Source organism: Sminthopsis crassicaudata, chromosome 4, assembly GCF_048593235.1.
Source record: "Sminthopsis crassicaudata isolate SCR6 chromosome 4, ASM4859323v1, whole genome shotgun sequence".
In the NCBI taxonomy this organism is placed as follows: Eukaryota; Metazoa; Chordata; class Mammalia; order Dasyuromorphia; family Dasyuridae; genus Sminthopsis; species Sminthopsis crassicaudata.
In genome coordinates, this window is record NC_133620.1 from 344,080,069 (window position 1) to 344,095,766 (window position 15,698).

The 15,698-nt window shown below is 37.3% G+C and overlaps 2 protein-coding genes across 11 annotated transcripts in view; one reads left to right on the top strand and one right to left on the bottom strand.

Annotated features, from left to right (window-relative positions):
• CCDC43 (coiled-coil domain containing 43) overlaps positions 1–15,698 on the top strand; it is a 16,489-nt gene continuing 791 nt past the window's right edge. For 2 of the 5 annotated variants that reach the window (XR_012481166.1, XR_012481168.1), the window contains exons 1-6: positions 6–262; positions 5,678–5,765; positions 6,750–6,885; positions 8,552–8,610; positions 10,543–10,793; positions 12,086–12,129. Coding sequence is in view for 1 of the 5 variants with exons in the window: in XM_074261089.1 (XP_074117190.1) it covers positions 35–262; positions 5,678–5,765; positions 6,750–6,885; positions 8,552–8,610; positions 10,543–10,730 (699 nt within the window). In the remaining 4 variants the exon portion in view is untranslated. Of the gene's footprint in view, positions 263–5,677; positions 5,766–6,749; positions 6,886–8,551; positions 8,611–10,542; positions 12,034–12,085; positions 12,130–15,698 lie in introns of those variants that run through there. The other 3 variants (XR_012481167.1, XR_012481169.1, XM_074261089.1) reach the window with 2 other exon arrangements.
• The window catches only part of MEIOC (meiosis specific with coiled-coil domain), a 17,532-nt gene continuing 15,594 nt past the window's right edge, over positions 13,761–15,698 (bottom strand). For all 6 annotated transcript variants that reach the window (XM_074261085.1, XM_074261084.1, XM_074261083.1 and 3 more), the window contains exon 8: positions 13,761–15,541. In XM_074261085.1, the coding sequence (XP_074117186.1) occupies positions 15,312–15,541 (230 nt within the window). In that variant the 3' untranslated portion in view covers positions 13,761–15,311. The remainder of the gene's footprint in view (positions 15,542–15,698) is intronic.

Below are 15,698 nucleotides of genomic sequence, written 5' to 3' on the forward strand. Positions count from 1 at the left end.
ATAAGCCTGGCGGGCCGTCCCCATCAGGCAATGCATGAGGCGGCCCGACGGCGGGGAGGACCCCGGCCCTAAGATGGCGGCGCCCAGCGGAGCCACGGCCTCGGGTGAAGGCGACGGCGGCTTCGGGCCGTGGCTGGATGGACGGCTGGAGGCGCTGGGGGTGGATTGGGCCGTGTACGGCGCCTATATCCGGGGCGTCCTGCAGGAGGACGACGAGGAGGAGAGGCTGGACGCGCTTCAGGGCATCCTGGCCGCCTTCCTGGTAAGGAGCCTGGGCATCCGCCCCGCCTTGCCCTGCCCTGCCCTGGCTCCGGCGCCCCCGCGTGGAGCCGCGGAGGCCCGCCCCTGGAGGAGGTCGGGGTGGGGGTGGGGAGCAAGGGGGAGGAGCCTGCGGGCGCGGGGGGAGCTCAGTAGTACAACCCGGGCTAGAGGCGGGAGGTGGTGGAGGCAGCGGAGCGCTTCATCTTCTCAGCAGCCCCAGGAGATGGGGTCTTAGGTGTGTGTGTGGGGGGGAACAGGTGACTTCACTCCGCACACTTTTAGGCGAGTGAATTCCCTGAGCCTCAGCTTTCTCTTCTGTAACTAAAGGCAGCCTCATGTCACCCTTCCTGCTCGAGAGATTGTTTCGGGGGAAGTCCCTTTTTGGGGATTTGGGGGGATAAACCTTGGGAAAAACTGGGTTTCATCTTTCCCACTCCAACCCCCTTTCTCCCCTTCACTTAAATCCCTTTGATTTCTACTCTCTAATGGAGGAAGAATGCACAAAGCACCTACTGGGTGTGAATCATGAAGTCAGCCGAGAGTCAGCCTGCATAGTGTTGGATTTTGGAGCGTCAGGTTTAAATCTCCGCTCTGATATTTAGGTAGATGTATGACTTAGTCTTAAGTCACTTAACCTTTCCGAGCCTCAGTTTCCTCACTTATATAAAGGTTAGTAAACATTTATTAAGTCTCCACTAGGGGCCATATCCAGTGTCAGGGAAAGGTAAAAAACCTTTGCCTCTAAGGAGCTCTTAGTGGGGGACGGGGAGGAGGAGCGGGGAGAGGACACGATTACAAGCAAACAGTTCAGGACAAACAAGCCAAAACCTCAAGGGTTTTTATACGACTCATAACATCTTGTACAGAAATAGTTGTGCAAACCTTTGCAAATTCTTTTGATATTGTTTGATCTGAGTCTCCCGTAGTGGGGCAGTAAGAACAAATGAATGTTGAAACCAGGCAGATCTGAATTCAAATTCACCCTCAGACATTTCTTAGTTGTGATCTTGGACAAGACTTAACTTCCCTCTGCCTCAGTTTCTTCATCTGTAAAATGGATTGTAATAACACCTACCTCCCAGGGTTGTGGTGAGGACCAAATGAGATAATATTTGTAAGACAATTTATATTTCTTTCTTAGTTCCATTTATAATATATAATCTGACTAAGCTATATCCTCTGTGGCCATTAAATTTTTATACTTAAAAGACTGCCGCCCAGAGTCATTCTCTAGGCAACAGAAATTGACTAAAGCCAAAATTAAATCTGTCTTGAAGGGGATGCAGAAGACCAAAGTGTGTAGTTGTTAATAGCTCTCCCTGGCAGGCCTTTTCTTCTGATATCATCTGAAATGAACAAATTCAGAAAATTGGTTGGGCACATTGTCCAGTTGCTGATGTAGAGCAAGGGTTTGATAAAGTGATCAATAAACTACCAAACTCTGTAATGGTAGGTATGTAGGATATAAATTTCGGGGTGGGGGGAGGAGTTGCTGTTGGAGTGTTGTATTAATGCATATATTAATAACACAATACTTCTTGGTATGCCCCATGAGAGAGGGAAAATTTGCAGAGATTACCTACGTGAGGCTAGCATAGGACATAATTTGACATTGTTAGGAGTACTTTCTAAGGCAGGCAAACATATTCAAAGTCTCTTCATCAGAGCTCTCTGTAACTTATGGAACTCTTTAATAGTAAATGGCATACTTTTTGTTACCCCACCAATGGATGGGTTGGGAAAATTGGAAGCTTGAAAGGACTGAGACCAGCAGCTTCTGGTGACCTGAGATGAAGAGATCAGGAGACACTACTCTGGCTGTAGTGGGAATTATAAAGAAATGGGGTCCCAGTTAGGTAACGTCAATGGCCTTGAGAATATCAGGCAAGACCAAATGAACCAGACTTTGAAGCACTGTTGTAGAGCCAGGAAAACAAGAGAGCTGCCCAGCTGGTCAGTAGATAGATAGTTGTACTCTTTGAACATCTGTGAATTTGCTGTTCCCTTATTCCCATTCTGTATTATGCCTCAGAGAGTAAAAGCAGCTGGAGAAGACTGATAGATGCTGATGGTAGGAGCTTTTGAAAGATGTCAATAGCTTATAGGTCTACTAAACTGGAGACTGAACTAAGTACATATCAAAACATTTGTTGCTGCCTGTAAGTCAGCCTTAAGGATTGCTCACATCTACAGCAGTTTATAAAGATTTATAAGCTGCTTTCAGCATGATACTGTGACAAATTGATGCCAAAACATTGTCTCAGATTAAGTGACTCACTCAGGATCAGTGAACTAATGTCAGAGTGGGGAAGAAGTTTAGTTATACCTGGTATTGGGATCTGGGAGCCCTGGCTGGCTAATTATGGTATAGGAAATAGCTATATTAGGGAATGGGTAGGACCCATCTAGGATCATGGCCTTTTGGAGAGAATCAAGTTTTCCAAATACATTAGAGCCCCTTAATCTTTCCTTCCTTCATGCCAATCACATTTTTCCTTTAGAAGATCTGTGCAAGCCAACAGAAGAATATTTCATCACTGAGTAACTTGACACAGAGGCAGCTGTTAGGTGTCTCCTGGCCAGGCTTGTTATTACCACTGACTCAGCTAGTGGCATTAATTGGGTCACAGAGCAAAGTTGGACAAAGTTTTAGGGTTCTCCTAAAATTTTTAGTTAAGGCTCTATGAATTGTAAAGTGGATTAATCCAGTTTAGGTGGTCATGATGGAGGTTATTTTCTCCCTGCTACCAAGAATGGGTGGCTGGGAATTGGAAGCTGATTAAGATTCTTTTGATCCCATTTGGGAAAATCTCTAAAAACTCTTAGATGAAAGCTATAGTGCCATCTGCCATGACCACCTGTTTATAGGTTGTCTTTATTTGGAACCATTCATCTGCTCACAAAACCAAATATAAGGTATCCCAAAAATCTTAGCTTTAGTACCTTAAATCCCCATTAAGAATTTTGAGACTCCCTGCATGAATTTATCCAGCTTGTCTTTCTTTTCCTAGTAGAAAAGATTAGTTCTTCAAGAATCAAATTAATGTCTTAAGACCACACCACCTATAGAAAATTTGGTTTGTTTTCAGCGTGTTTTTTTGGTCCATTATGTTCCATTTTCTCTTAATTTCCCCTACCACATATTAAACTGCCAGGAAATTGGATATGACATCAGTATGACAACAGCATCAACTGAGCAATACTAGTCTGCAGGGCCTTGAAGTGAGGGATGTTTGTAGTGAGAGGAATCTTGGAGAAGTAGAAAATATTCCTGTCCTTGGAAACTATTCAATTTAACTGGGGAAAGGAGATCCATCCATTAAGTTAATATCTCATGCCTGCCTACTACTCACTTTAAGCCTGTAAGGTAGGTACTGTTAGTGTTATAAATTGTCTCAGACAAATAGATGGGAAAACTAAGACAAGAAATATAAAATGATTTTTGCCCAGTCACACCATAAGTAGCAAAGTCAGGTTTCTCAGACCTAGGACTCTTGACTCCTAGTTTGGTATTTTTTTGCTGTTTCACATTGGCTCTCAAATAAAGAGATGATGGAAGGGTTTTCAAAAAATATACAGTACATTCTAAGTACTTAAGGGGCATCTTGTTGGCACTCCTACCACTCTAGAGAGTGTATATGTTTTTCTTTCCCATACAAATCTGATGCTGGAGTATGATTTTATAGTTCCCTGACAAACTATCAGATCCCCTTCCAGGAAAACCAAAGTTTTCTAATGAGATTAATCCCCAGATCAGGCCTGGGTCAAATAACTAGAAGTGATATATTTTTAAAGGCACATTTGGAGACAGGATTTGGTGATTAAGGTTTCTTTAGGACTAGAAAGATTGGCCTCTCCAGACTCTTCACTTTGTCTGTTGCATGGGCCAATCACAAGTCAGGCAGGAAACCTATAGCTGTTCTAGGGAGACCAAGGCAGTAACATAAGGGATGAATCTGGGTCAAAGGCCCATGCTCTCCATATCAGCCTTTTTTCTACTCCCTAGTACCCTTTATTTTTTCTCTATCTCTCCTTTTCTTTGATCCCTGTTCAGACCTCAGGCCTGCCATTGGTACATATTAATCACTAACATTCAAAGTTTTAAAACATGTTAGCCTCTGGTACCCCTGCTGAGTAGTGTATTGTGCTTCCATTTGGATGCATTGTAAGCATTCTTGGCATATTTCAGTGACCTGTTTTTTTTCTCCTTTGCTAGTTTTTGACAGGAAGGAATGAAGACATAGTAATTGTAATAAAAAGAAAAACTAAAACTGATACAGTGTATATGTCTATATATGTAAATGTGTGTGTGTGTAGATAGATGGATAGATGGACTGATAGGACACATCTCTCTTCTATGCCTTCCTTGTTGTAGTCCAGTAAGTCTGAGGTCTAATCTCCATTAAATATCTGACAAATTCAAGAAGAAGAATGATTTCACTAAAGTATGCTTAGTAAGGTTCTCCAGGAGGCAAGCTCTTAAATTCTTTAAAAATTCACTTTCATTTCCCAATATTTTCCTCCCTATTCTAAGAGAGCCATCCTGAATGGGGCTCTCCTCAAAGAGAAGATTCAGACTAGTTCCAATGATCTTGTGATGAAGAGAGTCATCTGAACCCAAAAAGAGGACCGTGGGAACTGAATGTGGATCACAGCATAGCATTTTTACTCTTTTTGTTGTTTGCATTTTCTTTTCTCATTTTTTTCCTGTTTGATTTTTCTTGTGCGTCAAGATAATTATATAAATATGTATGCATATATTGAATTTTAATATATATATATTTCTACCATGTTTAACATATTGGATTATTTGTCATTTAGGAGAGGGAGTAGGGGAAGGAAGTGGAAAATTGGAACACAAGGTTTTGCAAGGGTTAATGATGAAAAATTATCCATGAATGTGTTTTGAAAATAAAAAGCTTTAATTTAAAAAAAAAAAGTCATCCTTTGGAACAGAATTTTTAAAAAAGGCAGATAAGGAAACAGTTCAGCAAAACTACACAACATCTCTACCAAGCGCAACAGTATGTGCAGTGTTCCACAACCATAGTCCCTGATGAGTGATGTGCCTTTTAGGCACATTTATCTCAAAAGGAACAGTGAAGTTGACAGGGAGATTCTTTTCCCCTGGAGTTTGGCTCATCTGGAGGTAGGTGGGATTAACCTAGCAAGTATGAATTCTAGGATAGTGATGAGACTAGATTACTTTCTGGGTACTCAGCCCTTTTCCATTTGGGGATATTTAGAAGTCCTAAGAGTGAAATAATATGCATGCTTTGTCTTCCAAAACATCTGGGTCCTTTTCCAGCTTTGGCTGGAATCAGTCTCATCTTGTGCATTGAGCCTCTCAGATTTCTTAGGTCACCTAAAGATTTTTTGGCCTTCTTGGAATTACCTGGTCTACTTCTCTGACTAGGAAGAAGACTCACTCCTCGATATCTGCAAGGAGATTGTTGAGCGGTGGTCGGAAACCCAGAATGTTGTCACCAAAGAGAAAAAAGAAGGTAGTACTAGTTGGCACTATTTCTTGAAAGCTTCTCCAATAGCTTTGTGCAGCTCTTAAGCGCTTGTCCTTTATATAAATCATGCCAGTGTCAAATTTCCTATAGTTGTCATCAGTTTCCTTTTCTCATTTTGCTTCAGTGAAAGCATATTGATTCTGTTCTCTCCCCAAGTCATTCTGATTTTTGGCTCTCCTTATGGATTTGCAGATGGGTCAATATCCCTCTCTTCAGGGTTGCCTCTCTTTTTACAATTAATTGTGTATGAGGGGGGCAGCTAGGTGGTGCAGTGGATAGAGCACCAGCCTTGAATTCAGGAGGACCCAAGTTCAAATTTGATCTCAGACACTTAACACTTCCTAGCTGTGTGACCCTGGCAAGTCACTTAACCCCAGCCTGGGGGGGGGGGGGGGGGGGAATTGTGTATGATGCTGTGTAGATTATATGAAATAGTTTAGGCTGACTCTTTCCTTCCAGAGGAAGCCTTTACCTTACCTTCTATTAAGTGTTTTGGAAAGCAAATTCATTTGGCAAAACAGATTAATTGGCCTAATTAACTGGCCATTAATTTGGGAGTTGGGGAAAAAATGTCAATAGCAAATATTAGTACCAAATTGAATCAATTTCAAACAGTCTGCACTATTTTTTTCTGTTGGTGTTTATAGTTAAAATGGACTGTATTTTAAACTAGCATAATCATCCAGGAATAGTCACTTAGCATCATTAAAAGCATGAAGGAGCCCAAGGTAAGTTGATCCTTGTTTTACTAGGTTTCTTGAGAGGGAAGTTGGAGTAAGCAAGTCTTGAGAATGAACCCTCTCGTTTAGGAAAATGAAAATATGAACCCCAGCATGTATAGAGCCAGAGTGAACAGGCACTAATATCAGACTCAGTCCTGATCTTGTTGGGACTATTGGTTAATCAGAGCTGACCCCTATCATATACAACCTTATCATTACTTCTCTCTCCCCCAAAACTCTATACCAGATGAAGTACAAGCCATTGCCACCCTTATTGAGAAGCAGGCACAGATTGTGGTGAAGCCCAAGATGGTGTCAGAGGAGGAGAAGCAACGGAAAGCTGCTCTATTGGCCCAGTATGCCAATGTGACAGATGAGGAAGAATATCCTTTCTGGAATCCTGGAGATTTATCACTAAAGTTCTTGAAGATCCAAGATGTCCCCAGTTATTGCCAATCCACACTGTAACTTTGGGAAACCTACAAATACTTTCCATGCTTACCTCAGTTTCACTTTCTAAAATGGGAATAACTTGTAAGAAAGCATTATATAGAACTAATGTAAATTCTGAATAACTAGGACTCTGCAGTTTCAATTTTTTAAATGCAAGTGTTTATTCTCATTTTACAAATGAGGAAACTGGGGCTCAAAGGTTATGTGGCCTTTTCATGATCATAGCTAGTAAGGGTTAGAACTTAGATCTAGGTCTCCCAATTCCCAGCCTAATGTTCTTTCCACACTACCAAGTGGCTTTTGAGTAAGGTATGCTTTACTTCTTACACATTTTAAGAACATGTTGATTGCACAAAGTAAACCATTTTAGATGTAGCAGGAAAACATCTTGCAGTCTGGTGAACATTGTGTTAAACCACTTTTTCCCCCAAAGCATCTTTATCTTATGTTATTTTACATCTGCAAGAATTATTCTTTCCATACTAAAATGGAAAAATTGAAGCCCTAGTAGGTGAAGTGACTTCCCTCTCTCCCTGACATTTATAGGTTTGTAAACCGAGTGCCCAATATTCTTCACCCCAGTGCTATTCATGCTTAGACCTATATATAGATGTATTTAGTGGCAGAGCTAGTTTTTTTTTTTAATTAATTATATGATGCATTCTTTTCATGAATTACTAAACTAAAACCACAATGGCCTTGTTTGGATTGCATTTTCTTAATATCTGTTATTGAAAGTAGGTACAGTGAGAACATAGGACTCTTGGTTTTGACCCAGGGGAGCATGGAGTGGTTATGTACCACTGGCTGGGTGAAGTAAGAATCAGTAAACATTAAATGCCTGTTATATGCCAGGCACTTTGCTAAACACTGGGGACAAAAGAGAGTTAGCAAAAGACAGTTATAGCCCTCAAAGAGCTCATAGTGTAATGAAGGAGACAACATAATTATATACAAAAAAACTATAGACAAGATAAATAGGAAATGAAAGCACTAGAATTAAAAGCGATTGGGAAAGGCTTTTTGTGTATCTAACACAAGTCAGTTGCCTATAGAACAGGGTTAGGCTCTGTTTTCATTTTTAGGAATTTACTAGTAGCTTAAAACACTCACTCCTAGTTTGTCTGGCAAATGATTATTCACCAGATAGCTAGCTGCTAGGCTCTAACTTAGGGAGAAATTATATTTTCAATTCAGGTCAATTCTTTTTGTCCCCAAGATTCCTGAGCAGCAGATTTAATATTTTTGATAAAAAAATGTCTACTCCTTGGGTTGGAAAGAAACCTTCAGAGGTCATGTTTATAAGCATAGTATCTTGCACTTAAATTTGTTAAACTGAATGTCATTAATCTCTTAGCAAAAGGTTAGCCAAACCAGACCAAATGAAGTTTGTAGGGAAGGTCTTTTCCCAGGGTCTCATATTAAGGCAACAAGGTTGAAGCAAATAATTTTAATTCCTTAAATTACCATGCAAATTAAGTCTTGTCCTTCTTCCTACTTGGGTATTTAATAAATCTAAGCAGAGATGAATCTATGGAATAGTTTGGTTTGGAATTAGCCATCCCCATTTCCTGTTCATTCCTTAACTCTCTTTACTGAAGCAGATGAGAAGGATGGTTCAGTTGCTACAACAATGAACATTGGGACCGAAAAATGTATCCTTCTCTGGTGTCTCTTCCCCAATTACTTCCTCAGTCTTTCCTAAGAATAATGACTTTCATGCTACCTTGTGTTATTGGGAAGTAGGGGGGAAGAGTAAATTTCATGGGGATTCCAAAAGCTGTTTCTTGAGTATTGTGCCTGTCTTGGGGGGGGAATATAAAAGAAACTTTGAAGAGATGTCGCTTTACTCTAAGGCCCCTTCTACATTAGCTGGCAAGGTAGAATACTCTAATCAAAGAATGTTTCTATAGATTCAAGTAAAAAAAGATAAATTTGAAATTAAACATGTAAATATGTTTAGGGGAAGGCATTGAGAAATTAGGTGAAATCTGATTATGGAAGAATTCCTAGAAGTTGTAGATTTGGAGGTGTCTGAATGAGGAGGGGAATAAATTCAGAGGAGTAGAGAAAAGTAAATGCAAAGATACCCAGATAGAAACAATTTGTGTTTAAGGGGTAAAGAATGCTTTGCTAGTACAGCCAGCCAAAGTTTATGATTAATTCCTCAAATTTCGAAGTAGCTTACCCAGGTTATATTTTTTTAACTGCTAAAACTTATTTAAATCCTACTAATGTTCAGATTCTGTGATAATTGGAACCAAGACTAAGTGGACTTTTATCTTGGTACTATCTGAAAAAAAGCACAGTATTAAATTTAAGCAAATTATTAAAGGCATAAGAAAATGTTTAACTAGGAAAACATTTCAAATACTTGAGTGTCTACCTACAATTTTTTAATTATGTAGAACTTAAGGTTAACATATCTACAAATTTTATGTGTGTGTGTATTATATAGTTATATATATGTATATATACATGTTAAAGTATTTTTAATTTCAGTGGGCTTATATGCATAAGCCTTATGAAGGTATTCTTTCTACTAGAGCAGAACAAAACTTCATGTCATTAAATCCTCCATAGAGTGGGAGGAGGTATTACATTGTGTTGTGAATTTTCTCTGTTTAACATTGCTTTTCATAGACAGCTTGTCCACTAATTATCCTTCACTTATAAGTAGCCTATTTCCTTTTCCAGACATTTAGCAATATACTCTTATTATGCTTTTCATGTTCGAAAAGCAAATATATTAACTATTAAGAGCTGAAAGGATACTCATATTTGACAATCTGGTGAAGCTTATGAACTTCTCAAAATTAGTTTTTAAGTGAAAATAATTTAAGTTTTGCGGCCAATGTTAAGTCATTAAAATTTAAAAAAAACCACAACTTCATGGATCCCAACTTAAGGACACCTGATTTAGTCTAACTCTCTCATTTTACATATAAATAGGTTTAGAGGGATTAAGTGCCTTGTCTAAACTCACAGATGAAATGGCAGAGGTAGAAAATCAAGGATTTCTTCATTCTAAAATCAGGGTTTTTTTTAAACTGCATTATATCCCAGATAGAACTGGCTCTGTATTAGAAAAACCTGGGTTTGAATTTTGTCTCTAATACATGCTGGCTTCGTGAACCTGAGTGTCTTTAACCTTTAACCTTTTTTCCATGTTCCAAGTCCTTGAAGACCATAAACTTGCTCATCTGCATTGGTTCAGACACTTCAGGGGAATATGTAATGAAAGTGCAATGTTTGGACTACAAAAATCCAAATGAAAGTGCAATGTTTGGACTACAAAAATCCAACTATGTATACAGAAATAAGCCTATTCTGTGTGTAATGTTCTTTCAGACTTTTCACCAGTTTGACTATTTTGCTTCCTGTCTATGTCAGGCATCTAAATTAAGACTGAATGGCTGAATGATCTTTACCCTCCAGGAGGCTGTGTATAGAAACTCAAGATGATCTAGAAACAGATAAAACTAAGAACTCATTAAAAAGGGAGAAGGCAAGCAAAAATTTGAGGAATAAGGTGGTGCTAGTGGTAGTGGATGTGTTTATGCTACTAACCCTTAACTCAACAGCAGCTCTCTTCCGAAACACCAATGTGGAAGATGTCTTGAATGCTCGAAAATTGGAGAGAGATTCACTACGGGACGAGTCTCAGAGGAAGAAGGAACAAGACAAATTACAAAGGGAGAAAGACAAGCTGGCCAAACAGGAACGAAAGGAGAAGGAAAAGAAAAGGACACAGAAAGGGGAGCGCAAACGGTAACGTCTGGATCCTCTCTTCCTCCCCAAGGACTTGATCAAAGGAAGAAACTGGGTCTTGCATATGGTGTGTATTTTGGAGAAATAAGTCCTGATGATTTCCCTAATGCATTTCCTCTCTTGTTTACACAGCCGAAAGAAAAATCACAAATGTTTAATTACAAAATGTGCCATGTGATTTGTGGTGTGGGTAACTTGGATTAATGTAGCCAATTCTGTACCAAAGATCAGAGAAGGCGTGACTTAAGTTTCAGCAAATCAATTCTTGTGATCCTTTTATTAATCACTTAAAAATTTTGGTCTTCCTCTTCTTGGCCAAAAAACTAGCTATGTAACTTTTAAACCTGGAGTATGTAGGATTGGAATGGATACTATTTCTCCCTGACAGAATGTAGAGTGGAAGTGTATTTTGAAATAGCAGTTAGTTCTAAAATGTGGTGGTCTTTATTTCTATCAGGTAATATAGGAAGCTAAATCCAGATTTTATTTTTTTAATTATAGGAGCAGAAGCTGCTAAAGCCTAGGGAAGTGGAGGTAGTTTTGGAAGTTTAAAAAACAACAAAAAAATTAGTATGACTATCACATCAGTGCAAAGCTAAATACGTAGCTATGATTTTATAGCTTGTAACCATGATTTTCCCAATGTGACAGTTTAGTATCATTCCTACACCTTAATACATCTGAATATAAATAAAAACTTCTAATGGTTCCTAGTTTAAAAGAGTAAGGATAGAATAATGGAGTGGATAGAGAGGTCATCTCCCTAAAGAAAAAGGCAACACTAAATCTCTGGCAACATTAGGAATCTCTAGCAACACTGGATATCCAACAGTGAGATTAGCCTCTCCTGGTCCACCTTCTCATTCTTCAAGTAGGGAGCACTGGGGAGAAGAAAGCCACTGGCTATTCACCCAAATTTGGATTCTGGGAAGATATTGATGCCTGCATTATTGTTAAGTCCATTTGGATGGACCAGATGCCAGCAGAAGCTCTCCATCTTTGCTTGCTTCACTGGCTAGATTTAGTTGCAAGTAACTTCTCTTTGATTGTAAACAACTACTGACTCTAAAATAACCCAGAGAAGGCACTTTCACTGAATAACACACTGAAGGTATATCAGTTTCATATGATTACATGGGAGTAACAGACCATTTTAACTTGTGTGCAGATTATTAAAATGATGCTTGGCTAAGGAAAGGTTTTTCTCTCTCTTTCAAATATTCCTGAGCCATAGCATTTCAGAAATGTAAATGTTCACATTTTCCACTTTTTTTTTTCCAAATAAACTTCTGATATTTAAATCACCATTTTCCGATTTCTTCTGGTTTTCTCTTCAATCATCTTTAACCATGGGAAAAGAAGTTCAGAGTATGATAAAGCAGAAAAGATTGCTGATTTTGGAGGTAAGAGGAGACTTTAGTTTAAATCTCATCTCTCTTAACTTCTTGTAAAGTTACTACCAATGTGACTTTGAGCAAGTCATTCAACTTCTTTTGCCTTATTTTGTTCCTCTACAAAATGAGAGGGTTGGACTAGAGGACCTCTGAAATCCCATCTTCTTCTAAATGTATAAAACTATTCACTTAGAAGTGTAAGAATTTTGACTCCATGCTGTCTGTTATTAGAGTCCTAATATGTTGGCTAAATTTTTTAGGACAACTGGAGTCTAGTAATACCCTACAGCATTTTAACATGGTCATTTCTTGGATCAAAGAGAATACTTCAAGTACAGAAGAAACCATATGTACTTTTACTTCTCCATGAAAGCTACTATATCTTTATAAATTTTATGTTTGAAAGTCCTCAGTTATTTGTTAACATACGTTTATATTTTTGGATTTCAGACACCTCAGTTCTCACACTGGAAAAGACATTACAGATCTTTTTTGGATGCTAAATTAATTATGCAGTTTAAGTTAAGATTTTTTAAAAGTTGAAAGGAATCAGTCTTTATTATTAAAATAACAAATTACATCTGAATGACTTGCTTCAACCTACCTAATACTGTAATCATTATTAAATATGATATTGAGACTGTATATGTTACAACTAAAATCCAAAATGACAAAAATATTCAGCAGTATTTTAGAGAAAAGGGATTGTTTGTTCATTAACAGCTTAAGTATGTCATCCAGAAGTCCTAAATGAATATGGGTCTTCAGTGATGTCAGTTTGGGATGAGGCTGTTTAAATTTCTCCTTTTACTATCTCCTCATTTAATACTAATTAGCCAAAATTTTGGGTTTTGCTGTAACATTCTAGAACATCTCAAGCAGAACAGCCCCAAAACACTGAATTTCCAGGCTCTTCTAGGATAACAATATTTTTCAAAGTAGCTTTTCAACCACTTTTGGTATAGTTTAATTTCCTTAGGTTTGACCAGATTTTTGAAAAAAAGAACAAAAATGGTAGAAACACTACATATTCACTGGAGAAGCTGTTGGCTATTTCCCAATAGCTTGTTCAGATTTTTACTTAAAATGATATAAGGGAATTGAAATATATAGAAATTTTTTTAAAATTATGCTGTAAAAAGACAGTGTATATTGATTCAAATCACCTAAAGGTATAAATAATATCTTTTATTTAAAGATAACCAGGTCAGGATCAGTTAATAACTGGAAGTGGGGTTATTATTAGGAAAGGATTTCTAACATGGTTTCTTTAGTGAAAAAAAAATTATATCTATATATCTATACATAGATATATAGATATATTCTTAACATACAATCTAGACCTAACTTATTTTGATTATATACTAGAAAGGCTTCTACAGATTTTTGAAACATCCTGAAATTCTTGGATCAGTACAAGGAACAAAACTTCAATTTTAGGTAGTAGCATTTTAGCAATTATATATTCAGCTGTAACCCAAATACAACATAAATATTCATTCAAAATTACTTAGCAGCAATACTCACCAATTTTATGTTAAATTTAGTTACATGGTTTCCTAATGAACATAGTGAGTGAACCAATTCTTAAGTCTGCTAGCTGTATCAGGGATGTAAATGTTGAATAATGATATCAGACATTTTCAACAAATGCTAATTTATTTCTTACCTGACAGTCTAAATTCAGTACAATATTTGTTTTCATAACATCCAACATGTCTTATGTCAAACTTAACCAGTTTCTGTGCAGTGACTGTGGTGGGGTGATCTATTTTATTTGGCTACCCTCAATGTAATTCATTTGGGCAGTTCTCTTAAGGCATATCAATGATCAAAATGGTTTCACTACAGTTTCTCCTGCATTCTCAATCAGTTTCTTCCGCACATCATCTAAAGAAAATTTATGTGGTGTGATTACACTCCTTTTTTTTGCATACCAGGATTTCTAAAACTAGGAAGAACACTGATATTTAAAACATCAGTATTTCTAGTCAAGGGTAGTTCAATTAAATTTCATCAGTACATTATATTATAGTTTAACTCATGCTAGAATTGTTAAAACCCAAGGTCTTCTGAGCCACATAATACAACATTTCATATTAATGAATAAATTATTCACGTTCAATACAAAGATATTAAGTGATGAGAAACAGAAAAAGCCAAGCTTTCAAGAGCTCTCAAAAAAAAAATACAGAAGCAAACTAATGAACACAACTACACAAAATATACACTAACCAATTGTAAACCAAACTAGCTAAAGAGTAACTTTAAAAAAATACATTTTAGAACCTCGTGATACCCTCTTAAAAGCAGCAAAACCAAGGGTATTAGAACTATAGTCATTATTTCAGTTGCTGTGCAGCAAGTCTTTCTAAAAGATTCAGATAATGGAAATGTTATGTTTTGATTCAATTTAAATACTTTAAAATTGGCAACATTTAATAATTGATATTATAATTAAATTTTAAAGAATATACACAAATGATTTGAACAGGTTTTATATTCAGTAACTTGCATGGTTTTTACACTGGCACTTTTATCACTAATTTAGGAGAATCAGATGCATTTCCCTCCATAAATTTAGGCGCTAAGATTTCAAATTTATAAATATGGTAGTATTTTAAATATTAAATTTTTACATGAATATTGGGTATAGCCTTGTTTTCCTTTGGTTCCCAGGTATTATCCAGTTTTGCAAGGAAAACACTTTTACATCACAATCAAAACTTGTCTTGGTTACAAGACTGTAGTCCTAGTTGGGTTACAGTCACTTAGATTCATTATTTGGAATTATTACTTACTAAGGCAAACCTAAATGAAACTTATCACCTAGAAGAATTTCACATTTGCGTTTACCTGCACTGCAGAATAGGTTTAAGTAATACTTTAGTTGTTAGGAAATATTCAGTTTACTTAAACTAACCTGTTATCTTTGACTAGCTAGAACTCCTAGAGTAGTCAACTTTACCTTTGAGAGTTCACTTTTAACTATATCTGATCCATTAGAAATAGTATTCTAGATTTTTTTTTTTAAAAATAGAAGTCGAACTTCATTAAGGTATTAACTTTAAATCTGGAAGAAAATTAATGTACTGAAATTCTCGAGCTTGAAAAGTTCATTAAAATTACTTTAGAATGTCTTGATACATTTACTTAACAGCTTTTATTCTTCATGTTCTGCTGGCATTTCCTTAATGTTTGTTTGTTTCACCTCTCTGGTTCATAGGATTGCTGCTATTTATACTTTCATGGACTTTATCTTCACAGTTTACTATATCCTGTAAAGCCTTCTCCACATCCACTTGGCCAGCAGTACTGGCTGTTTTGGGCAAGGTCATCTGCAGTGCACACCACAGGGTAGTGCGTGCTTTCCGAGTAGCCACACACATCTCTTTGATGGCTGAGGCAAGGGCAAACACATCTAAAAAAAAAAAAATATATATATATATATATAGTTCATGTTAGATATCACCTAAAAAATTCTTGAAATCTAAAAATAAAACAAACAAACCACCTGGCATTATAGCCTCCAAAATAAAGTAATATCACTCTTATTTAAGAAGGATGGCTATTTCTTG